This window comes from Peromyscus maniculatus, chromosome 1 (assembly GCF_049852395.1).
Source record: "Peromyscus maniculatus bairdii isolate BWxNUB_F1_BW_parent chromosome 1, HU_Pman_BW_mat_3.1, whole genome shotgun sequence".
NCBI classification, from domain to species: domain Eukaryota; kingdom Metazoa; phylum Chordata; class Mammalia; order Rodentia; family Cricetidae; genus Peromyscus; species Peromyscus maniculatus.
In genome coordinates, this window is record NC_134852.1 from 58,141,524 (window position 1) to 58,168,554 (window position 27,031).

Here is a 27,031-nt window from a genome sequence, read left to right on the forward strand (position 1 = left end):
CACAGAAGCTGTCTTCAGCATTCCAGTCCTTTCCTTCCTATTTGAACACAACTCCAGAGCCTGTCGTGGGTATTGAGAAGTTTCTACACTATCAAATGCCAGTCCTTTTCCTTCCTATTTGAACACAACTCCAGGGCCTGTCGTGGGTATAGAGAAGTTTCTACACTATCAAATGCCAGTCCTTTTCCTTCCTATTTGAACAAAACTCCAGAGCCTGTCGTGGGTATAGAGAAGTTTCTACACTATCAAATGCCAGTCCTTTTCCTTCCTATTTGAACACAACTCCAGGGCCTGTCGTGGGTATAGAGAAGTTTCTACACTATCAAATGCCAGTCCTTTTCCTTCCTATTTGAACACAACTCCAGAGCCTGTCGTGGGTATAGAGAAGTTTCTACACTATCAAATGCCAGTCCTTTTCCTTCCTATTTGAACACAACTCCAGGGCCTGTCTTGGGTATAGAGAAGTTTCTACACTATCAAATGCCTGTAGAACGCATTGGCAAGTTGGTGTCAAACTACAAAACCATTTTTTAAGGAGATAGAATTACCCTGTGTTCTATTTAGATTCTCAGATTCCCATAGTTCCCTTTGGTTCTAAACTTGACACAAACTTGGAGTAACCTGAGAAGGAACTTAACTGAAGAACCACCCAAACGGCATTAGCCTATGGTGTGTTAGTGGGACATTTTCTTTGTGATTGCTAATTGATGCAGGAGGGCCCGGCCCACTGTGGGCAGTGCCATCCCCTGGGCAGGTGGTCTTGGGCTGTTTAGAAAACTTAGATAAGTAGCCGTGGGGAACAAGCCAGTATGCCATGTTCTTTTATGGTTCTGCCTCAGTTTCTGCCTCCAGTTTCCTGCCTTGAGCCTCCTGCCTAGCTTCCCTTGATGATGAACAAAACTCTATCCTCTTCACGTTATTTTTGGTAAGCAACAGGTTTTATCACAGCAACAGAAACCAAGCCAGGACTCAGATGTGCCATTAGTAATATTGTCCTAAGATACTAACAAGACAAAATATGCATTGAGTTGATACTGATTGCTAGTCTAAACTGTCTTCTGAACTTCTTGTAAATGCATGTCGTCACCAATTTTCCATGCTATCATCTAATGTGTAAATCCAGGGCATTCCAAATAGTGTGAGGAATGACTAGATGGGAACTGAAGACAAGTTTGTGGGGAGTTTCAGTGAGGCCAGTGTTCTATTGTGAGCTTTTTCTTGCTCAGTCATTAATATCATCCAAGTCAACACTACGTGTATTTTACTCTTTCATTTCAGTGAAAGAGCACAGCACATCTCTCTGCAGATATCTACTAATTCAAGATTCTCCAGGAGCTAGAGAGATGACTCAGTGGCTAAGAGCAATTACTGCTCAATCTTGGGAAACAAAATTCAGATCTGAGCAACCATATAAGCTGAGGCCTCTCTTCTGGACTTTTCCCCACACACAGAGCCATACACACACACACACACACACACACACACACACACAAATTAATCTTAAAGAAAAATATTTTTGAAATCGGAGCCTCTCAAGGCCCTCCAAGTTTCTTATTCCACTTCTTCAAGGAGATCACCTCCTTGCTTACCAAGGCTATCTCAGTGTTATTAGCTGTCCAGCAAATGACAATCAATTCTCTACATTGTTTCATTCCAGATTCGTTCTATGTTCTAGTGCTGTGTTCCAAAATTAACAATAAGATTTGAAAGCCAACTGAATATTAAAAACAAAACAAACAAACAAACAAACAAACAAAAGACCCTGTATAAGGTATTCTATGGTCTTCGCCATCTGTATCCATGTTCCAACATCTCCACCATGCCCACTATTAAGGAATGCTTTGTTCACATCCAGTTAATTACATCATGGAATGACTTCATATTGCCTGTCATATAATGTCTGTAATGATGATTTTTGTCAGATTGGCAGCACATATGTCAATGACAGGTATTTGAAAATACATTCATTAAAGTACTCGTCACTATCTATATTAGTGCTGATGGAAAATGTTACGACTCACATGACTTAATAAAAAGGTTGAGAATGTGGGCAAATGTATCTATTCAGGTCCTGTCAGGCAATAAGGGCAGATTCATGAGACATTTTAACGATAAATAAACAGAAGAATATTAATAAGATTCTAGGCGAGGTAAAAAACAGTCAACAAGGTACGTCAGCATAAGCAGGAAGTCCAGAGGAGTGCAAGAGGGAATACCCTGCAGAACATGCCTGGAGCCTGGCAGACAGAGCCCACCCTGATCCTCCTGCTTGTCTGCTAAGGCCTCCTACCAGTTACTTCAGTAAATCGGAGGTCAAGGGAAGGGGTTGACAGTGTATATGATGATGGTCTAGCCTCTGCTCAGAAGAGAAAGAAGAAAAACATGAACGGGTGAAAAGGAAAGAAAGTGGCTAACTTTTCCCCTTTCTATTTACAAAATTCCAAGTCAGATAATTTGAAACACAATGTGCTTTCCATTACAATGTGGTGTGGCTTTGGCTTATGTTAGAGCAATGCTTTCAGCCTTTTCATATCCAGGCAGGAGACACTCAAATAAAGAACATTTGAGAGGCATGTATAAAACATTAGGCTAAAAATAAAACTCTTTGGAATATAATGGTTTAAATAAAAATCATTTCAATTGGTTATAAAACAATAGGTTCATTAAGACATTATCATGTGTCTATCATTTTTAGCATTTTTACTTCCGTTATATTCACCCTCCCACTGGTCTCCTTACTATCTCTATTAATTACTTTCTGTTTTTGTAATAAAATATCATGACCAATGCAACTTAAAGGAAGAAAGAGTTTATCCTGGCTTATGGTTTCAGAGGGACAGAGTCCATCATAGCAGGAAAGGCAAGGTATGGCACCAGGAGCAGGAACCTGGCTGACCACATTTTCAACAGCACACAGAAAGCAGCAAGGCGGAACAGGAAGTTGAGCAACATTACAAACCCTCAGAGCTCTCCTAACTCTGATATAATTCTTCTTCCAGCAAGGCTCCACCTCCTAAAGGTTCCATAACCTCTCCAAACAGCACCACCTACTGGGACCAAGTGTTCAAATCAATGAGACAATGGAAGAGCATTCTTACCAAACCCTAACACTGCTCTCCTAAATGACTGCCGGCCTACCTTCATGTTATATGTAACATATATTTATGTATTTCTTTAGTCTGGATTCTGTATAGTAGAGAAAACAGGCAATATACACCTTTCTGAGTTTGGCCTATTTAGCTTAACATGATGGTCTCCAGTTCCATCCACTAGCCTCAAATGACATAATCCACACGATAGACATCTTTGCTGATTCCATATCAAACATGGATAAGAAGGTAGAATAAAGGTTTTAAATATTAATTTTATATAAAAGTCCCAACACTTAAAACTGTATTTTAAGAGAGAAGTAAGCTTGTTTCAGATATGCATATTATGTGTGTCTATGCACATTTGTTTGGTACGTGAATGTAAGTATACAGATGCATAGATCCATGTGTATACATGTGGAGGTCAGAGGAAGAGTTAGGCATCTTCCTCAAACTCTCTTGAGATGGGATTTCTTACTGAATTAAAGATCACAGTTTTTGCTAGGCTAGTTGGTCAATAAGCTCCTGAGGGTCACCTGTTCCCTCCATCCCAATGTTTACTTTGGAGGAGGCATGCCTAGCCATGCCCAGTTTTTTATATGGGTGCTAAGGGGTCAAACTCATGTCCTCACGCCAACACAGCGAGTGTTCTTATTCACTAGGGCTATCTCCCTGGGCCCTGTAAGTGTAATTTTTAAAAATACAAATTTTTGTATTTGAGAGGATCAGTCACATTTCCTGATGATGACTTTTAAAAAGAACTGACAGAGGTGGGCAAGGAATAGCTGTTCCAGAAGGCTAGGTCTATACCAAGGTAAGATAATTAGCTTCTGGACCAACCTACAACATTCTAATCTCTTTACAGTACTGAAATTCTAGTCAGTCGATCTCTGTAGACACAGCTTCTTTTCAGGAGATTTTGTTAACAGTTCTACCAGTTTTGTGCATGCTTTTTGGAATCTATTAACTTAGCAGAACACTAACCTTCACCAATCCAAAAGCTCAGATAGCATCTTGGGCCTATAGGAAAGTTTCCCTCCTTGCTGTATCTGCCTTTCTGATGTACCCATCAGCGTATTTTAAACTTGCCTTTATTTATGACTTTCCTTTGTTTTGTAAAACTGTTGTAAAAAAACTTCAGGAAACTGCCTCCACATTGGAACATGGAATTTGGAGCAATCTAAATCTGTGTTTCTGGGCCATGGTTACTCAAAATGGCTCCAGAAGATATATCTCTTACTCCCCACCACCCAAAAAAGGATTCAATTCCTATTTTTGAGAGCCATCATTAACCAGAAATGATAGCACTGCAGTTTTGTTTTTCTAATGGCATTCAGAACTTGTAGAATGTAATTCTACTTAGATCAAAGTTCTTTCTGGTCCCTTTAAAAGCACTGCGAGATTAAATGTTACTGTCACATGTGAATGAATTGCAAATTCCAAGCAAATGGTTCTTAGCACCTACTTCAGTGTTGGTGGTGCTCTAATAGTCATGATGGGGAAGGCATAGAGGCAGGAGCCCGAGGCAGCTGGTTACCCCCAGCAGTCAGGAACTACAGAGCAGACAAGAACATGGCGCAGGCTATGAAACCTCAAGGCCTGTCCAGTGACTTCCTCCAGTAAGGCTGGGCTACCTAAAGATCCCCTAACTTTCTGCCAAAACACCCCCCACTGGGGACAAAGTACTCAAACACATGAGTGTGTTGGGGACATTTCACATCCCAACCAAGGCAGCACTAAATGACCGAGAGTGATGGAGGGTGAGCACACTGATCAGAAGGATGGTTCCTGTCCTCTGCAGGATAAAGCAGAATGGTGTGAGGGTTTTATCACACTCTTTAAAATGGCTCTCATTGAAAAGAAACTATTTCTGGAATTTCCCACTTACTATTTTCAGACTGTGGCTGACTTTGGGTTGCTGGAACTGTGCAGAACAAAGCTGTGGGTAAGGCAGGCTGAGTGGGCCCTTCCACTATGTAAAGTGACAGAAGTAGACACCAGACAGATTGCTTTCACTGTTTCTCAGCTGTGCGTTTGTGGATGTCTTGCCTACTGTGTATCTTTTTTTTTTTTTTTTTTTTTTTTTTTTTGGTTTTTCAAGACAGGGTTTCTCTGTGTAGCTTTGCGCCTTTTCTGGAACTCACTTGGTAGCCCAGGCTGGCCTCGAACTCACAGAGATCCGCCTGGCTCTGCCTCCCGAGTGCTGGGATTAAAGGCGTGCGCCACCACCGCCCGGCTGCCTACTGTGTATCTTAAAACAACCTCCCAAATTATACCCAATAAGGAATAATATCACCTCAAATTTTCAAATCAAAATACGCTGTTGAACAGTATTCTGTGATCAACTTCCTAGGACCAAGAGCAAACACTACAGGAACCAGCTGCATCTTTCTTTGATGAAATCTCCTCCACTACTGCTCAGGACAATGCAGAGGGCTACTGTCCTGTATTTGGGAAGAGTAGAACTGGAAGCAGACCGTGCCAAGGCCTATATACTGCAGAAGTACATATTAACAAAACCCAAACCAGCCAAAGTGTATGAGCCACACACTGTAAGACAGGGCTTGTATTAGCTAGGTACATTTAAATAAAATAAAATAAACCTCAGATTGTCAAATGCAATTGGAAATAGACAGGGTCCCACACTTGTAAGCAGATTTAGAGTAAGGACTGTGTTCATTCAATTTTTCTTCATGGGAAAGAAACTGTCCCACAAGCATGCCTAGTGTTCACTCAGCTTGGACTCATTTTAGGATATGAAAATTCTTTCTGAATCCTGTAAGCCTAGTGACTGCAGGTACTTCCTCTGGCCACTTCTGAACTTATTTTAGTTAGTAGAGAATGTTATATAGAGAGAGGCTTAAGGATGGATTCCTAGACTAATCAGTAAATTAAGACAGGGGTTCATTAATGTGATCAGTTAACATTTTCTGGCCCTGCCTATGGAGCTCAGCTAGCATCCACGCCCCAAAGCACAATGGCAGTAATGGGAAATTTGCATTAGTTACTTTCAGTTGCTATGATAAAACATCATGACCACGGCAGTTTATAGAAGGGTTTATTGAAGCTTACGGTTCCAGGGTTCCAGAGGGGCAAGAGTCCACCATGGAGAGGAGGCCCCCGCAGCAGGAGGTAAGCACAGCAGCAGTGAAGCAGGAAGCTGAGAGAGGCATGCTCCCCTGCGAACATGAAGCAGAGAGAGAGGAAACTGGGAGCAGGTGAGGCTTTAAGCTCTCAAAGCCCACCCTAATGACACACTTCCTCCAGCAAGGCCTCACCTCTTACATCTTCTCAAACAGTGCTACCAACTAGGGACCAAGTGCTCAACATCTCTTACTGAACACACCACAGAGCACATATTGAAAGTAAGTAACAAAAATCCACATGGTATGTGACATATATGATTTCCATTCTCCCCCGAGCCCTCGGAGGTACGTGCTTTGTGAAAATGTCTATTCCTTAGTTGTTTATGTTGCTCAACTCCTGTGGTTTGAATGAAATGCTATTTTAATAAAAATTTCCTAATACTGGACTTCCATTTTCTGTTATAATTTACCACATATCAGGAATTTGCAGAGCATAACCAGCAGGTGGAAGATTGTTCCTGGCATTCCCAGCACACATCATACACTTCTTACACTTACATTTTAATTTCTGTGATTTCTCTACTTGATTTTACATTATTCCCTGATAGTGCAAACATTTTTGTGGGATAAATCAAAGGCCAGTCTATAAAACCTTCCAGAACTTTATCCATTTCCAACTGGTTTTTAAAAACACCATACTTGTAATTTTAAAAATACACAAAATCTGATTTGCATTATGCTTATGTGGGTTTGGGGTCCTCATAATTTCTGCCTCAAATGCATAGGTTTCTTGAAATTAAGGTATTTATCACCTTTCAACCTCTAGTTTAAGTTGTCTGAGTTTAATGGAACACTGGTTCCAAAATCCAAATAGTGCTTTCTTCCAATAGGAAATCATCATAGGCATGCATATCTGCTTAATAAAAATGGCTACTGTGAAATAAATAATTACTCACTGTGATGCTGAGATTTAATATAGAATCAGGTTTGAGAAGGTGAGCAGAAAGGCTTGGAAATGATGAAGTTTCTCTGCACTGTCCCAACCACTTGGAACTGATGCTGGTTTGGACTTCTCATCCTGGATTAGATCTGGTTTTCACTCTAGCATTTTAGGACACGTTAATGGTTCCAATGGTCTTGGGGCTTTTACAGAGCTGTGTCTTTTGGGCATTCAGTTGAAAAGAGAGTTTAACGAGGCTTTCCCTAACACCCAAGATCTAGTGACTCTTATTTTTATCTACCACATATGAGGTTATCAGTTAAATGTCGCTCTTAAATGGAATATTAGCGTTTCCTATGGAACAGGATAGCATTTAACTATTAACTTTATTGTTTTAGTCCTATATTCCACACACTATTACACAACGTGACTTAAGTATTCAATAACTGAATGAACCAGTAACAGCTACACACCTGCTAAAAGGTGGGCTGCTCCATTGGGTGTAATTTCTACCAGCCAAGCCAGGAATTTAAGACCTATCATACAGTTAGATTAAAATAAAATCACAAGGCCAAACAACATAGTCTGGGCTAATGGATAAACGAAACTTGCTTAACTATATGCTTTGATAATAACACCCAGAATTTAGTACAGACTCTGGCATAACTAAGCAGATTAACTTGAGCATAAACATTTCATCACGTGCTTGGCCCAGAGGCCTCAGGGGAGTGATGCCATTACTAGGTTAGTTGAGGCAGATGAATTGCAAGTTGAAAGGCTGCCTGCTCAATTGAGTGGGAGAATAATTACTCAGAATAAACAAATAAGAAAAAAAGAAGCCCGGGGATGCAGCTGTGTGGCAGCATGCTTGCCCAGCCTGTGAGGGCCCTGGTTCCACAACAAATACCTGGAAAATGGGCTGTTTTGAGAGCTTTGAGCTCGCACGCAGAACACATCCGCACTGCGATGAACGTCACCTCCCTTTCGGGGAAGCACTCAAAATGTCCACCAAGGCCATTTTCATAACAAAAAAGGCACGTAAAAGCCTGGCGCGCAAAAGCCCACCAATACGTTCCCGGCTAGCTGGAAGCTCGCAACTTCCAGTTTGTTTTTAGCGCCAAGGGACCCGGAAACCCTGTCGCGAGACTGACACGGGCGTCGTCCAATGGCAGGGCATGCTAAGGCGGGCCCTCGCCCGCACGCCCAATCGGCTAGCTCCTTGGAGCGGCAGGGCGGAAGTTGCCACCATGGAGCCGCTACTGCAACAGATAGATTGCTTCTCCGGGGTGCTGGCCGTGTCGTGTGGGGCGGTGGTGCGCTCCTGGGATGCGACGACCGTGCGTAGGGCGCTGCAGTGGGCGCGCTATCTGCTCCACGTGTACCGACGCTTCGCGGACCGCGGACGCGCGCGGGAGGCGCTAGAGAGGCGGCTCCGGTCGCGGGGCGGGCCGCCCGGGCTGCGCAGCTTCGCGGCGCTGGAGTTTGGGGACGCGCGCCTCGCCCTACGCCTGCTGAGGAACCGCGCGCTCGCGCCCGCCGCCGCCCACGCGCTGCCGAGCCTGCTCTTCCCCGGGCCCGCCGCCGACGGAGAGGACGACGCGCCGCAGTCGCGCCTGGCGCTCCTGGCCCGCCGCGGAAGCGCGCTGCACCTGCTGCTCCGCCTGGGCGGGGACGCGCCCAGGGGCGCGCTGCTGCGCACGCACGCCGAGCTGCTGTGCACGCGCCTGCACGAACTGGGCGGTGCTGACCCCACGGCCCGGCGGAAGCTCCTCGATGCGCTGTGGGCGCGTGGGCCTCGGGAGCACGTGCTAAGCGTGGCGGGCGAAGCGCTGCTGCGCGACGCAGACCCGGAGCCTACCCGCGCCGCAGACTCTGCGGGTGCGGATGAGACACAGGAACTGCTGCGGTGGCTTCTAGAAAGCCCCGAGGTCTTGATCGCTTTCTGCCGCCAGCTGCCCGCCACGCGCCTGGCCTCCTTGGCGGGCCGCCACCCAGCGCTGTCTCGCGCCTACCTGGGCCTGCTCACAACCTGGGCCACGCAGCTGCACTATGACCTGCCCAAGGGCTCCTGGGTCCCCACGCAGCCTGAGGACATGCCCTGGGACGAGTTGTGCCTCCGGCTGCAGAGCATGTGCCAGGCCCCACCACCCCTGCAGGAAGACGTACTGGAGACTCTGCGCTCCAGCAAGGCGCTGGATGGAGATTTCGAGGTTCCCGGGATGAGCATCTGGACGGACCTCCTGCGGGCCCTGCCTGGTGGTGCTTGACAACATGTGGGAAGAGGTTCTTAAGTCCCAGGCCGAGCATCTGGACACACCTGTCTCAGGGAGGCATAGAGGGGACAACAAACATACTTCTTACCCAAGCCTCTATTCTATGCACAGTGTCCTGCTGCAGCTTGACTGTACACTTTACAAAATGTCAGCATTCTCACCAATGCAAATGTCAGCATTCTCACCAATGCCCTGTACTATATCGTCCCAAAACCTAGTTATTTAGATGCCAACTTTAAGTGCTTCGTAATACAAATACAAATATTTTTTAAAATGATGTATGATGCCTTGAGTTTTCTAGATACTGGAAATAGTGTTATTTCCATTCTGGTGGTGGATCCAAGATCTTGCCCATGTTAGGCAAGTGCTCTACCACTGAGCTACAGCCCTACCCTTGGAAGAATTCTTCAAGCCATGGAATTATCAGCTTGTTTTGTATAAGGCTAATTTGTAAGAATAGTAAAAATAGATACACTTTTTTTTTTTAAAAGAAAAAGCTTTAAATTTTCCACGGCCACGTTTTTATCTGATTGATTTACTTGATTCCTGACATTCTCTTCACTTTAATAGTAAAAAGTTTTGTTTAAATGGAAACACGTGGTGGCATCAAATGTTAGTTTCAAGGCTGACTGGGCTATGGTCAGATGTACCTTCCTTAACCTGTTTACCGACCTTCACGTGCATTGAAGCTGTGTTGTTCGGAAAGTTTTGCCCCTCTTTTGTACACGTCACTGCTCTCAAAGTCAAAATGACAGGATGTTGGCTTAAAGCATTTCTTGACTACACACTGAAGTGTTTAGAGCACAGTTAATGTAAATATATCCTTTTGGGTATTTGGATTGGATAATAAAGGAATCAGACTAGTGAGTTAGAGAATCGAGGCTGTTGGTTTTCATGCGGCAGCACAATGTTATTAAGTGGTGCTGTTACCGGGCGAGAAAAGCAACGAGGCACGACAAAACCCACTCTAAGAGTTTTAGTAGGAGAAGGGAGAGACAGAAGAGAACATGACCAGGCCTGTGGAAGACACGTCCATGGGTGTGGGGGGAGGCTGTGATCTGCTTATGGATTCCTCTGCACATGTGCATATGGGCTCACGGAGTTGTGCCATGCATGTGCATAGATTTCGTGATCGTGCTGTGCCAAATTACACGATCATGCAACAAACGTATTATGTAGGACGTAAGGCCCCTTACTTGGCTACTAAACTGCGCATGTGCGGTCATGTAGGGCAGGGGGAGTGGCCAGGAATTCCAACAGAGGCCACTTACGCCATTTATCAAGTTAATAGCACCAACATGGTGCCATCACTAAGATGTTTAAGTACTTGACTCAGGTTTTCCTCGTGTTTGCTGGATGGAGACTATTTGGAGTGTTTTGTGACTAAAAACCCAACTTCATTTGTCTGCTTGAGTGTTCTAAACTTAGAAATAAGTAGTTTTTTTTAGTAAATAACTTTCCAGGGGTCAACATAACTTTCTCCATGTCTGAGATAACTGAGAGTAAGAGTTTTTGGTAAATAGGCATAACACAAAATTCTTAATTCTAGAAATGGAAATAAAGCAAAAGGACATATAATGTAGATTTTTTAATTCTGCGTTAGAACCTGAGTATAAATTATGACTAAGTACTTTCTAAGATATAATGCAATATCAGATTTTATTTCCCTGTGCTCAGATTCCTTTTTCTAACACTGATCTGTGTAAACCATCTTTGCATCTTCTGTATTCTGACAGGATTCCTTTGTGCACTTACACTGGAGTGACAGCCATATTTTCAGCGTTTTTAGACATTGTCTTACTCTATTCCAGTCACTCTCATCAAGGCATACATTTTCCTTTTTCTCCTGGATCCCTGGCAGCATTTATTATTATTTTTTTAATGAAGTTAGTCAGTATCTGAATTCTATTTTGATGTTTTAGGGTCTCTGTAGCCCAGTTAGCCTCTAACTCACTGTCTGCATATGCTAGCCTCAGGCTCCTGCAGGATTCTCCTGCCTCAGCCTCTCAATGCTGAGATTATAGGTGTGAACCAGCACATATAGCTAAGTCTGTGTATCTGTTTCCATGGTTTTGAAATTTTAATACTGTTGCATCTCACTCGTAGCATATTTTCTGCTATTTTACTTTTGTTGCAGGAGAAAACCAAGTTTCATATAGTAAAGTGCATCTTGATTCTCTTACACTTTTATCAGTTCATTTCAGATGATTGTGTGAGTTCCAAGATTGTGTTTCCATTCATTTACTTACTGGTTTTTGTTTATTTGTCTTGGTTTTAGGATTCTTTTGGGAAACACCTCATGGTGATAAACATTTGTATCTACAAATGCATGCCCGGTTCATGTTTGAAGGTGGTTTTGCTGTGCACATCATTTTCAGTTAACAATCGGTACGTCAGTTCACTCATCTCTCTTTCCTTATTGGTAGAGAAGGGAGTCCTCAGGCTGCAGTTCCTTTGTAAGTGGAGTTTTTTGTATTTTAAAGTGATCCTTAATTCAATATCTGCATCCCCACCACTTCCTCTATGTTCCTAATGTTCCTAATCTCGCCTGTGATTGGTTGGGCCTATACAGAAGGTTTATACTACCCAAACCCTAAGCTGTTTCCTGGCTGTCTCCATGTCAGTTTGTGCTGCTGTGGAAACTGCTGGTCTCCCGTGACCCATTTCCCACTACTGATGCTCTGCCCCAGTTTCTACCTGCAAATGACTCCCCAGCCTTGGGGGGAAAGTTTCCCAACTCCATTGCAGTTACACTGGTTTGGGGCACCGTGTGAGTAAGTAGAAGTAGGACCTATATCACATTTTCCCCTTTAATGGGCTGACATCAGCATGCTGCAGTGAGTTACCTGGTACCAGAGCTGGAGAGGTTGAAGGGATCACCTGCCTAGCTACTATGAAGGAAGAAATATGTTTCTCTTTCTATACGCCTCTCTTTTTATTCAAATGATTGTTTTGGGATGTAGGTACCTATCTATGTTATATCAGCAGTGCCTATGTTACTAAGTAGTATTGGCAAGGCCTTGGTAATTCAAGGCCTTGGTATTTAAGTTTAAATATCACTTGTCCAAAATTTCATTTGGCTTCCTCTAAAATTGCGTGGCATGTACTCATATATATGTGACATATCTCACATGCTTTTTTATGATTCCAGGATTAGTTTCTAGCATTGTTTTTTTTTTTTGGATTTACTTTATCTTTAAATGTGTGTATATGTGTGTCTGCATGTGGATGTTTGCATGTTAGTATAGATACCCTTAGATTAACTCAAGAAGACCCCCCACATACACCCAGTATCCTTCCAACTGCCCAGGTACGTGGAGAACAAAAGGGAAAGCAATTGCTTTTTGCTGCCTGCCTTGACCCTTGCTTGTGAGTACATATACTCTGTATGTGTCTCTCTGGACAACATTCTTAGTGAGAACAAGACCACTTCTGACTTTTTCTCCTTGAGCAGCCAGAACCACCTCCCACCCCCCAACCCCCAGGCTGCAACGGACACTCACAAGTAGCTGAGCACTATGCTTGCATGAATGGAAATAGGGCAGAGATTTGGTGAGAGCATTATCACCAGGGTCATCTGTCTAAGAAGTGTAAACCATTTTAGAGGTGATTCAGGTAGAATGAATCTGAACAAGAATCAGTTCCAATACATGGGGACTTTCTCAGATTTCAATCCAGCAGCCTTAAACGCTTCCCAGAGTTACTTTACTGCTTCAGAGTTGAATCTATGTTCATCCATGCCATGATTATGTCTGAGGGTAGCCTGGGCTACATAGTGCATCCAGGCCAGTCAGGGATGAGTCACAGGCCAGTCTGAGTTGCTTATGAAATCCAGGCTAGCCTAGGCCATAGTATAAGATCCATGACCTCCCCTCAAAAAGGCTTTTTTTTTTTCTTGCCGTGGAGGAATTTTCAAGTTTACTATTTCTTGCTCTCCTGTTTTTGATTCATGCTGTATGCTGAAGTTCAGAAGTAGAAACAGGTTATAAACAGAGTGATCCCTCTCCAAAAAAATTGTGCATATAAGATAGTCATTATTGACACAGTTAATTGATGTAAACACTCTAAGAAGCAACCATTGATTTTTCTCCAGATTTAACTGGAGATGATCAATTACTCTATCTGAAGTGTGGCACCACCTCATTTATCAGATGCTCATTGCCCTAGTGGGCTAGGGGTGCCCTTTTGACTTCGTCATGTCTCGGCCCTAAGGGAAGGAGCTTAAATCATTACGGTGATGGCTGGCTCCATCTGGCTCCGGGAGCTTCATTGCTCTTCATACTTCGGTTAGGTTTTGAATTAAAAGGAGCTTACCGTGTCTAAAGTCCCATTGTGGTTGTGTCACTGTCTTTTCACACAGTGAGTGATCTGAACCCCACCCTGAGACAAGTTCCACATGCTGTGACTTTCAAGTCCAAAGGAAACCCCAAAAGGCAGTCCAAATATTCCACAAACGACTTCTCAAAAATGGGAGCTGATTTTGTAAATTCCTGAGGAAAGCTGGCTTTTCCCTACCCACTGAGAACGTTCCTATAGTGTAGGTTGAGTTCGTTTCTGGATATATGGAACTCTGGAGTTTAGGGAATTGGGGTGTCCTTTGGATCTGACTGTGATCACAGGTTTATAGCATGAAAACCGAGTTTACATTTTATGTTTACCTCTGATACAAAGGCTCTGTTGAACTCAGAATATCATCTGTGGTAACCTCTAGATCCTAGGGTTTTAATTTGAATTGGCTTCTACACAATATTAGAAGACAACTTGTTCCAAAGGCAAATTCTTGTCTGTGTTTATCACAATATCCTTTATGACCCTTCACTTCTACATTCAAGTGGCAATATTTTATTCATCTGGTAAGCACTCTGTCACTCTGTTGTTGAGATTTAATGTGCTAAAAATTATTAAAAATCAGATTTCCATAATAAACTATTTTTGTGTTTTAAAGTGATCTTGCTGGGTTGCCCAGGCCCGACCTTGATCTCAGGGTTTCTTGGCTCTGTCTCCACAGCAGTGGAGATTACAGATGTGTGCTGCCATGCCTTGCTTATGATTTATCTATATTTATATTATGAGCCAAATGTCTCATATTTTTAAACACTATAGAGAAAGTAGAATGTAAAAACAGGTTTATTTTAGGTAAATACTAGGTCTGTTCATTCCTGCGCCCGCTCAAAGCTCTCAGACTTGGACGGCTGCTGAAATATTCATTACTGTACTGAGCTTTTGACATAATATCAATAACTTTGGTAAGATAGTCTGTGCGAGGCTATGCATATACTTAGAATATTGACACAGTGCCCTCAGGGATATCAGCTTGTGTGCTGTTAGCTTTCAGTGAATGTAGATGTAACCATGGGAGAAAATGGCCAGATTTCTTTGTAAGTCCCAGACACATTCAGTACCCTAAAAATCTCTGATGTTAGTTTTTAAATTGGCCTCACCAATGTCCCCAGTCCGTAGGACACTGAACAAAAACCAAGACAAGTAGAGGAAAGAGGTTTGTTTGTAGGGAGCAGGGGGGCTGGAGGGATGGAAGGGGAGTCGGGAGGAGGGTGTAGAACCCACAGTGCATATGTATGAAATTGTAAAAGAACAAAGTCTACCCAAACATGGTAACTGAATCTGTATCTACAACTGCACTTTAGACAGTCTTTAATACATTAACAATTAAAAAATGTTTAAAGTAAAACCACGCATATTAGTTGTTTTATCATCTCTTCTGAAAGTAAAGAGATTTCCTAATTTGGAATACTTCATAAATAATTTGGAATACTTTTGTAAAAAATAAAATGCAAAATAATTTGAGCAGTAGTTTAGCCAAATACTCGGCATTTTGCCTGAGCAGAAGCAACAGTGAGTGGAATAAAGGTGCAGGCAAATGTGTGTTCATTTCTTTCTGGTCCGTTCCCCAATCAGTACAAAAGCATGGGTCTCTGACGGGGCCAGTTTGCAATTATTGTTGAAACAACACAATAAATGACAAGTGACTAATAAGCCATTTACAGCAGATACATGGCATAGTCCACTGGTCAGCAGATGAAGGTTGCATATGGGGTTGCTATAGTAACCAAAACTCATCTAACCCAGACACCATGTTCTAATTATAGCCAGGAAGCCCTGAACCCCGTGCGGTTTAAATTGGCCCCTGTAGATTTAAAATGATTTCATTGTTGTTACAGACGTTAGCTAAGGAAGAATATTTGAAGAATTTATATTATAGCTGGATTTACTGGCTCGTTCTACAAAGGGATTATTACCATGGCTGTCACGACATTATAATTCAAAAACGTTTTTTTCAAGAATCTGTTTTGATGTTACAGGAACTAAAGGGCAGAAGGAAACAAAGGGGTAGATGGTTTAAAAACTTGTTAAATGGCTTGAAAACCAGTTTTTTAGCACCATTTCTGGAAAAGCGTGGACAGTTCTTTAAGCTCCCATCTTGTTTGCATAGAGTTGGGCGCCATGCCATTCTTGGACAGAGCACCAGGACCATGGCTGTTCCAAACCTCCTTGTCACACTTTCTAGAACGGGGCTTTCGGTGACACGGGGCCTCTATCTGACAGTGCGTTATTACTTAGCCAGAGACACAACTTGAGACAGGCTTTCTTCTTGCCTCCAAAAGCTCTGTGATACTGTCTTCTCTTCCAGGTTTCTCATGAAAATTGTCATCTGCACTGGCTCTTTCTTCCACAGGTAAAATGTCAATTCCTACTGTTTCCACTTTTTCTTTGACTATACTTTGCGGAACTTCAATGCCGATGTTATTTTTGGATATAGTTCTATAGAATTTTGTCCTATTTAGTTACATATCATATTTTGAATCTATATATGGGGGGTTATCTTTTGCCAAATTTGAAGGAAAATGTTACCATTATGTTTTAGAAATTTTTTTAGCCTCACTTACTTTCTCTTTCCTGCACTCTAATATGGTGATGTTAGAGTTTTGTTTGTTTGGGATCAGCGGGTCCTTAAGTATCTGTTCATAGCACATATCCCCACCCCTCATCCACTCTCCCTTGTTCCATTTGGGTAGTCTCTACTGTTTTACCTTGGAGGGCATTGATTCTCTCTGGCCTCTTCATTCTGCCCTTGACCTTGTTCACTGAACTTGAGTTCAGTAATATGGCTTTCATTTTAAATCTAGACTTTAAAAAGCCATTGAAAAAGAAGGTGAGCTATTTGAGAAATGATGGGGAGTCATAGAGATGAATATGATTAAAGGGCATTATTTACATGTATGAAGAAGTAATAATGAATAGCACTTTGTACTAATACATACAATCATTATTTTTCTTTTCTCTCTGCATTGAAGTTTTCCCCCAGTTTGTTCCAAGAGTGTCTGAAATTCCTCGGATCGTTTTGGAGTTCTTGCTCTGAAGTCTCTGTTGGGTAATTGCAGCATGGTTGTTGTCTCTGTGCTAATCTCTCTGGGCTCTTTCCTCGTTCGTTTCCATGGGACACATTTATTTATTGTTCCACCTGAAGTAAGGAAAATACCCATCTAACCCCTCAGAGGTTGCTTAGCAGAAGATGTTTGAGACATTAAAGAAGATGAGAGAGTTTCAGCAGAGGGTATTGACCCGGCTCTCCGAGCCTGGGCCTGAGTTATCACTGAAGTCTTCAAAAGTGTGGCCTCTCTGTTTCTCACAGTCACTTTTATAGAGGGGGTCTCCACTGAAGTCAGATTCTCTGATGAGTAAATGTATGAGAATATGTGGATTCAGCCGCTCTGTCTGGTACTTGGATGTATATACTTTGTATGGAAATCAGTCCTCACTTGGTGACCTCAGCATGCTGGAAGTTGAGGTGGAGGATTACCACAAATTAGAAGCCAACCTGAAGTACATGGTGAGTTCTAGGCCAGCCTGGGCTATGGAGTGAGGCCATACTGAAATAATGTGCTTACTGAGAATTTTGCTCATAGAATTCGTACCTTAATGTATAAATAAATGTTCCTATTACTATTGGTAAGTTTATAAGTAAAATATCTAAAGGAAACATTTAAATATATTTAATACAACAGACCATTTTGACTTTGTGCACTAATCTATAGTTATAATTAATAAAACACAGTTTCTTGTATACATGTTTTACTTTGAGTCATTTCTAGTCCTTATGTCTTATTCTAGGGGGAAAATTATTATGTAAGACATATTTCTACTGAGTATAAGTGACTAAGACCAAGTGTAGAATTTGAGAGAGCTTCTTTGGTCCCAGATTTCCAGAAATGTATGCCACCAGTCAGATCCTCTCACATTTAGCTTTACCTAAAGCTTTTTTGTCAAGTCATGCAGACCATCCATCACTATGATTGACCACTATGTGTGGTCAACACAGTGTTGAGTGTGAATGTTGTCTCCACATAATTTTGGCCAAATCCTCATGTTTTACAAATCAGAGGAAGTATGAACCATACAAACATGTCGTCACTTATCCTCCAAGCTCAATGGCAGGAGATGTCTACATCAAGACAGATCTCTTTATCAAAAAGAATGGAGTTTTCTTCAATCATTCCTGAATTTAGTCCTATTTCAGCCAATCTATAGCTTCTGTGGTATAGTACTCTGAGCATGATAAGAAATTAACAAGCACCTAAGACAAATATTTTATCACATAAAGATTTATTCCTTCATAAAAGCCATGTTAACTTTTGAATTACTCTAAGAATGTAACATACAATAAACTACATGATTCCAAGTTGCTTATTCCATAAAGTTATCAAAAGCAATTTCATTCACTCATGAGGCTTAGAAAGCCATGATCCACTATTATTCATTTTCTCACTGCATCTGTAATCAGGACTCAAAGTTACATGTTTTCTAAGTGTTTAATATATGTCAAATGAACTTATTACTTATTTGATCTATTGTTTTTCATACAATCCTGTTTAGGAATTTGTATGTTAATGTGTAGATAGTAAATATGATATACTAAGGCCTTAATCAAGTCATTGTTTCTTCAACTCTTAAACTAAAGCAAAATAAGCACATATGCCTTGAGCTTAGGCCCTAACGTGATAAAAGCCAGAAGAGGTCCAAGGGTTAAACTTTGCTGTTTGTTCTGATATCATGATGTTTCTTTCCCAGTGTGTTGAAAAGCAGATGAGCTATGGTAACATACAATATTTGTTGACAGTTTCTATAAAGAAGAAGGCTGGTCTTTCTAACTTTGAAAACACAATTAAAATTAAAATTGTTTTCAAAAGAGAATTGGCAAACTTTGAAGGTATGTTTTCAATCTAGAGTCCTTAAAATACTGGATGGATCATTAACTTCTCAGCACCCCATTTAATTCAGAGTGTATATAGCATGTGTAATGACAAAAATCACAGGATTGCAGAGAAAATACTTCTTTATTGACTCTGATTCTCTTACTAGTTTCATAAGCTATCAAGATTAAGCTATAAAAATTATCAAAACTATGAAATGACCAAAAACAACAGAAAAGCCACATATCTTCAGCTACAAGAAACATAGCCATGGGGAGAGAGATTCAAATCAGATTGGATGCTTTGACTTCCAGCCACACTGGTGACATCAGGCTTGATTGATAGCACCTGCGTGCAGGGTCGCATGCTGGGCTCAGTGTTTGCTGATTGATTTCCACCAGCTCCGCCTATGGGGAAGGAGAGCATGTGCCCAAACTGCGCTACACTTTCCACTTGGAATATTGCTGTGTGGATCACCAGGAGAACAAAACAGTCACAGAAGGTCTGCATAGCTACCCTATTAGTTCAGCTGGAGTTCTGGCTGAACAGGGCTTGGAGAGAGACGGTGGGTGTGACTATCCACATTTTTACCTGGCATATGGTTCCTTGTGGAAGCAAAGAAATCCCTCCTGCTGGTTTGGTTAGTTCTCATGTTTATGGCATATAGGAGTAGGCTCAGATGGTAGAGCCATACAAAGCAGTCAATCGCAAATAACTTTTAAAAATGGTTTCCTTATATTAGTTCCACATTATATAAAATGCATTGTATATATTCTGCCCAAGTTATCACATTTATCATTTAAAATCGCAGAGGTTCTGGGTATGCTTTCTTCCTTTTTATTTTCAGTCTAAACTAAAGCTGAAGAAGCATTTTTATAATGGGAATTCCATATGTATAAGCAAAGGTTTCTGTTCCTGTTAGCCCTGGCCTCTCAGACTTGAAAGACCTTCCCAGCATTGCTGCAGCCTGCAGAGCCCTGCTCAGCATCTGTCTCACAGTGGAACCAGGCAAGGACCCTCAGATACTAATGTCTTTCTGAGGACTTCGGGGATATATCTGTCTGTCACGACTCATAACAATATTTAAATTTTCAAAGTTTAAAAATAATTTAAATCCATACAAAGAACCAAAACACTGAACTTGGTCTCATACTGCCAAGTCACCTCTTTGTGACCACTAGTCATTACCCAGAAGTACTCAGTTCTAGCAAACTATACAGTTTCAAGTACAAGAGAAATTTTCAATAATATATATATATATCCTAATATCCTTTTTTGTTATTTTGAACTTTTAAATTATGTATAAATTACCAGCTCTGCTCATCACCACCACCACCTAATGCATTACCTCTAATGCTTACATAATGCTCTATAATAGGAGACATAATTATATATTAAGATTCAGAATAAGATGCATAAGTACACATATCCTATATGATCTCTGTGTACATATCCTGTATCATCTTCATGACAAATAACTAAATTTCCACTTTATTGCTGTAAAGTGACAAATCTTTTTTCAAACTTTTTTAGAATTTGTTTATTCTTTAATTGTCAATCAAAATGTGACTGGATACATGTGTACATCTGGATTATGACTGGATATGTGTATACATTGTGAAAGACTAAATCAAGAAGCTGAGCACATATCCTACTTCAAATTCTGATTTTGGTGATGGAAATACTTAACATTGCTGAGCAGTAGTCAAACCCATAGTGCGTTCTGCTAGCTGTGGTCAGCATGGAGAGTTTGAGCTCTGTTATCTCTCTCTGCGATTTTTTGCCTTTTGATACTGTCTCCAGCCTCCTAAACTTCAGTATCTATTAACGATCACTCTACTGTTTGCAGGAAATCAACCTTTCATACTCCACATAAAGCGAGGTCATGTGTAAGTTCCTTTAACACCATCTAGTACCATGCTGGTCTCTTGAGAAAGCATTTCAGTCTTTTTAAGGGTCAATTAATATTAATTGCATATGCACACATGAGCATATCTTTTCCATTTTGGGTCTATTCATATGTATATATGAGCTTGTGTTTAATTAATTTAAAGTTTTTTTTTTTTAATTAATCTAAGCTTTTGTGTTTAGAGGGGCAAAGGAGATCCAGTCTTATCAACATCACTTGCAGAACACTGAAGCCTTCTCCTACTGGTCTGTGTTGTTGACTTTGAGGCAGGGTCTTATGTAGCACAGGCTGGCCTCTAACTCACTGGTCTTCCTGCTTCTAGGATTCCAGGCCACATATTCACCACCACACCTGCCTGTGCTGTTCATTCTTCATCATAACGTACTAGAAAAATGTGTAGGCTTTTCATTCTGTTTTTTAAACTTTCTGTCTTTATAATGTAAATTGATCTCTGGTAAGAGAAGATGTCTTGTATAATATTTTTGCCAAGATGTTTTAAAGTAATCTTCCATGGTTTATGATTTAAGTCTTACTCATTTGGTTTTGGGATTTACATCTTGGTGATTTATAACCATTCTTATCTGGGGAAATTGTTTCTTTTTTTACTTCAAAGGTTTTTTTTTTTTAATGATTTCCTGTTATATTATTTAATTTATCATTTATTTTAAATAACTAGGTTTTTAACATTACTTGGTAAATTGTTCTTATGCATTTTGAATTTTGACATGTTTCTAACCCTTGGTTCTAGAATATATTAAGCAAACCTAAATGAAAGGTGGCCACTCCTGTCAATCATTTTTATAATAAATTTTTTCTTGCTGTATGTAAAATCTTTGAGAGTATTCACACACATACATTTGTTGGTTTATGAAGCTTCTGCTGTTTGGACATTCTTATAAAATCTGCCTTGTATAAATGAACTCTCAAAATTTAATGGGAACATAATTAATATCCTTTTCTTCAAATATGAGTATTTTAGTAACAAACACTGAAGGTAGGATCTGGGTACTTTCATTTCTTCTACTTCATGTTCAGTTGTGGACAAGACTGAACTATATTCAGGTGCTTGACTTAAGGGGACACTGTTTTTACCCCAGGTGAATCTGTGCTTAGTCTTTACCTTTTTTGCAGTCAGGTTATTAGAAATGGATTTGCATAGCTGCTTTGGACATAACTCATCATTTCATTGACTCAGTTCTGCAATCATTCACAGTGGTTTATTTCAGAAAGTGAGAAGCCAAGTGAAAAGAGGGAATAATTGTTATATCATAAATACTTTAATAAATGTTTTTCATGATGAGGTACCTTTTTTTTCTCATTCCTTTCTCTGCTACACAATTCTAGATTTTACCTAATTTGGTCATAAATGGTCTTTATTTCAATGTTAAAGATATCCTGGTATTGCTGACACCTCCGGCTGTATAATTTACTGGTTCTGCAAGTTGAAAATGAATGTCTTAAAAATGCAAAATAATAATAAAACCAAAGAGCCCGTGTTTTGAAAAATACCTGTGGTTCTGAGGAAGCACTGGGTCTGTCCATTGTCTTACAGTGAGAAGCTGTAGGTCCTCAGCCACTCGTGACAAGCCTCTTTGACTGTTGCTGGGAATTGGATGTAAACAAGGAACTTCAACTCATGGGTTGATGGTTAGTAATCTGGCATCCATCGCTTTGTGTTCCCTCCCTCCCTCCCTCCCTCCCTCCCTCCCTCCCTCCCTCCCTCCCTCCTTTCCTCCCTCCATCCCTCCCTCCCTTCCTTCCTCTCTCCTCTCTCCAATCTCTCTCCTCCCTCTATCTCCTCTCCCTCTTCTCTTCTCTTCTCTTCTCTTCTCTTCTCTTCTCTTCTCTTCTCTTCTCTTCTCTTCTCTTCTCTTCTCTCTCTCTCTCTCTCTCTCTCTCTCTCTCTCTCTCTCTCTCTCTCTCTCAGTTTGCCTTTGACCTCCCAGACCTGTGTCTCTTTTCACAAGACAGCCATCAATCACTGGGAGCTGCTTCCCTAGCACATGTAAGAATTAGAGGTGTGGGGTCATATGTTTATACTTCTCTCACTTCTCTGGGTGGTTTGTGACAAAGCAGTAAATCTCTAGCTCTGTTTCCCCACCTGTGAGATAATTTATTTTCTAGAGCAGTGGTTCTCAACCTCCCTAATGCTTTAATACAGTTCTTCGTGTTGTAGTGATCCCCCAATAATAAAACAATTTTTTTGGTACTTCATAACTATTATTTTGCTACTTTTAGTAAATAGTAATGTAGATATATGTGTTTTCTGGCGGTCAAAACCCACAGGTTGAAAACCACTGCTAGAGGGTCCCTGGCTACTTTTCTGCCGGACCTCACTAAGAGCTGAGCCCTGCTGGTCTCCTTCCCAGGTCAGTCCCCGACTCTGTTGCTTGATTGACCCCTTGGAATACATCTTTATTCTGCCTATCCTGAATCTTATCTCAAGGTCTTTATTCTTAGCAAGAAGACAGAAGACACAGAAGGTAGAGGCCATGTAAGTTCTTTCGTCACAGTCCCCGACACTTTTGGTCTCCCCCGGGAAACAGGTCGGGACACTGCATGTTTTCTTCTTTTCTTTGCCTGGAAGTAGATTTTTCTAGAAACCAATCCTACATTTTTTCATTACATTTGTTTCCTCACCAAGTCCCAACACACCTCTGGGCCTCCTCCACTTGTTAGTTTTTTTCAGGAGGTTGGGAGTTTAATCTCCAGAACTCACATACAAAGCCAGGTGTTGTATGCACGACCGTACCCAGCACTAGTTAAGACTCAGATAGGAGAATTGCTGGAGCCTCCATGCTACAGGCCTACCTCAGGTTCAAGGGAGTGAGGTAGAGGGTGAGAGAACAGGACATCTAAAATATTCCTCTGGTGTAAGCAAGGACTTGGGTGTGAGCACCTGCACATACGTACCCATACACACACTCATAGAAATGTGTGTGTGTGTGTGTGTGTGTGTGTGTGTGTGTGTGTGTGTGTGTAGCAGGAATCTTAAAAGTTCTTGTTAATAAAATCAAACCTGAGGCCAGTTATTGGAGTGAATACTGGAAGATCAGAGAGACAGAACAAGCTACAGCTAACCTCACCTGGCCAACTTCTCAGCTGGTCTTGTTTCCTCAGACTGGAAGCCTCTTTGTCCTCATATTCAAATGGCTTTCAGCTAAACTGTGCTGCTCAAAACCTAAAAGCTTATCCAGCAAAATGCTTCTAGTTTCTAGTCCTCACACCTTATATATCTTTCTGCTTTCTACCAACACTCACTGGGATTAAAGGCTTGCTTTCTGGGATTAAAGGCGTGAGTCACCACGCTTGGCTGTATCCTTGAACAGATGGATTTTTGCCTCTGGAATGCTAGGATTAAAGACGTGTGCTACCACTGCCTATCCTAATTATCTAGTGGCTTTTCTGTTCTCTGACCCCAGATAAGTTTATTAGGGTACACAATATTTTGGGAAACAATACCACCACATGTGTGTGTAGAAATTTAAGACATAGATTCAGTAGTGTTTCTGTCTATTTAACTAGTAAATGCAAGTGCTAAAGTTTGAACTCATGTCTGTGACTTCAGTTCATGGCATCACTTAACTACTCAGGAGCATCATCTCATAGATGTCCGACAATGAGGAGAAAGCTAGACCTGTGCTTCTGGGAATGCGGTCAGAAGGACAAGACCATCTCTGTTGGCTCTTGTAAATACACATTGATTGTGGGTTTTACCCTAGAGCTCCTGACTCAGAATCTGAGGTTTCAATATACTTGTTTGCATTGTTTTGAAAACATGTTGTTGTATATCTTTATTCTTGGTAGAAATTCAGGTGATTGGTAACATTTCACAAACTTTCACTGAGAATTTTGGGCAAACTTTGTATTAATTAGAAGTAGAAAAACAGATGCTTGCTCTTAAGGTATTTACAGTTGGATCCAAAGGAGTCAGCCAACGAAACAGAAGAGACTCTCAACCAAATTGTCAGTCTGAAAAAACTATAAATTATGGAGTTGCTTATGGAGTGAAGAGAGGTCTTCTTTGTAGAAAAGTCCACACCTGTTGTGTGCCTGCACATTTCTGTGTGCTCAACATGAGACCGCTAACAAACACAGTATGTGATCCTGGAGATATAAGCCCCAAATTACACCTGATTCAGCACCCTAACACCATGTCTAGATTCTAGCATGATCAGGCATGCACCATAGTTTATAAAGGAGAGAGAAACAGAGCTCATTTCCAACTTAATGCCAAAGGTTAAAATGGAAACTTACAAATACCTGTTTTAAGAGAGAAGATGGTGAGAAGTAATGATTCAGCAGAGCACTGATGTTTCAGAAGGTAACAGTCCCTAGCTATTACTGCCCTTGTTTTGAACTCCTCTGTGGCTTTAGTAGAATACAAGGCAGTTCTAAAACTCTTTGCTTAAAAGGAGGTCAAGGATCCACTCAAGTGTTATCTTGGACAGACGAAGTCTGTTTCTTTGAATTTTAAAGCTAAAATCTTGGACTGACTTGTGTCCATGAAAGCCACCACATTAACGGTGGGAGAGTTACAGAACTCTGCACTTCAGTACCAGGAATAAGGTTCTAGAACTCCAGATAACCACTGCCTTGCTGCTGCCACAGAAGTCCCTCATGCAGCTTCACACACAGCTAAAAGCTTTTAGAAACAAGTGTTCGTAGTTTGTCAAAGGCTGGCATCACTTTATGTAGCCTTCTGATATTCCAGTTAAGCAAGCTTGCTTGCTTGCTTCATTCATTCATTCATTCATTCATTCATTCATTTGCTTATTTATTTTCCTGAGTAGAGTCTTGCCATGTTGCCCAGATCCCCTTACCTTAACTCTGAGTGCTGGGAGTACAAGTGTTCCTCTATAGCCACACCAAGCCCTGATAAAGCTGTTTTGGAAGGAAACTTAGATTTGAATCTAAGTATAGTCCCCATGGGAGTGAATTTCTCTTTGGATAGAGGATACAGGACTCTTTCCCCACTGTAAATGGCAAGAGTCAAGAACTCTTTCTCCGCTGAAGTGCTGTGACAGTTTCTCAACAGTGTTTTTGCGTGTCAGCCATAGGTACTCCCATGTGATCGCCTCCACGACTGGGAACTGCGTTGACGATTCAGAGTAGGAATATTAGGAAGCTAAAACAGTGATCTCAAATTTTAAAAAAAATGTTTAATGTGAAGAAGTATTTCCATTTTTAACACTAGAATAATTTAAACAATGTATCAGTTTTAGAACTTAATCTGTTTAAAAGATCAGGAACAGAGTTTTGTTGGACGTAATGAATTTTAAACAATGCCTCTCTTACCATAGAGTATAAATTTTCTTTCTTTTCTTTCATTTTTTTACATTTATTTTTATATTTTTACATTTTTTACATTTTTTACATTTCATTTATTTACATTTACATTTATGTCTGTGAGCATTGTGTGTGTGTATGTCTGTGTGTGCACATGCATATATGATACATGCACATAAGCTAGGAGAGGTGTTGGAACCTCTGGAACTGGAGTTACTATGGTTATGCTACCACGTGGGTATTAGGACTGAATCCAGGTCCTCTGGAAGAGCACCAAGCATTCTTAACCACCGGACCATCTCTCTAGCCCCAAGTTAGCTACTATTTTGCAAGAAAAAAAAAAAAAGATCTGAGAACTCTAGGCCTCCCACTGTGGGAATAGACTGTTGGACCAGCGTGAAAGCCACTATGGAGAGCAACCCCACTTGTCCAGTCAGATTCGCTTGGCCTATGACATGAGTGACACTCATGAAGTGCTAACGGATCATATGGCTGAGAGATTGATAGTCACAGGGGTCCAGGAGATGGCTCAATTGGTAAAGGGCTTACTGGACAAGCCTGGGAACCTAAGTTCTGTCACCAGCAACCATGTAGAAAAGGGGTGGGCTGTGCTTGTAATCTCGGCACTGAGATGACAGGTGGATCCTTGGGGCTTATTTGGTGCCCAGCAATCTGAGCCCAACGGGTGAGGGGCAAGTTCAGCAAGACCCTGTCTCAGAAAATAACGTAGGGAGTTATTGTGGAAGACAGCACCCATTGCTGACCTGTGCTCCTCACATGCATGCACACATATACATACATGCAAGAGAAAAAAAAAGAGAAATAGAGTGAAAACTCTGGTTAATGGAAATATAACTGCATAAGCATACTATTGACAAATGTAGTTACAAACGAGAGTTCCCGCGCTCCACTGCACCATTACCCTGTTAAAGTCTTCCTATGGAATAATGAACTTCTTATTATGGGAATCTAACCTTGTAGCACCAGGATTCTGTGCATATTGACTACTCAACATTAGTGAGGATAAATATCTAACTCCACAGTTTCAAAGGGACATAAATGAAGTACCTGGGTCACTTCCCTGGCCACGGTCTTGCTCAAAGCATGGCAGCTGCATCAGGGGACTCTGGGCTTGCAGATAGGTATGCTTCGTGTGGTTGATTGTGTTAACAGTCTATTGAAGTAAGAATAAAGTGAAACTGCTTGCACCAGGAGGCCTCTGTCTCTGAGAGAAGG

The 27,031-nt window shown here is 41.3% G+C and overlaps 2 protein-coding genes across 3 annotated transcripts in view; one reads left to right on the plus strand and one right to left on the minus strand.

Annotated features, from left to right (window-relative positions):
- Gas2 (growth arrest specific 2) overlaps window positions 1-8,483 on the minus strand; it is a 143,207-nt gene extending 134,724 nt beyond the window's left edge. Inside the window, exons 1-2 of one of the 2 annotated variants that reach the window (XM_076543205.1) lie at window positions 7,132-8,483; window positions 6,162-6,268 (exon numbers count right to left, since the gene is read on the minus strand). The gene's annotated coding sequence lies outside the window, so the exon portion shown is untranslated. Of the gene's footprint in view, window positions 1-6,161; window positions 6,269-7,131 lie in introns of those variants that run through there. The other variant, XM_042276857.2, reaches the window with a different exon arrangement.
- Fancf (FA complementation group F) lies at window positions 8,358-9,869 on the plus strand. Its single transcript, XM_006990213.4, has one exon. It carries the CDS (start codon window positions 8,363-8,365, stop codon window positions 9,380-9,382), a length of 1,020 nt encoding a protein of 339 aa, XP_006990275.4. The 5' UTR covers window positions 8,358-8,362; the 3' UTR covers window positions 9,383-9,869.
- The last annotated feature ends 17,162 nt before the right edge of the window (window positions 9,870-27,031 follow it).

Bases quoted from the DNA above. Each gene is read 5' to 3' on its own strand.
- Fancf (XM_006990213.4), top strand. From the start codon at position 8,363: ATGGAGCCGCTACTGCAACAGATAGATTGCTTCTCCGGGGTGCTGGCC.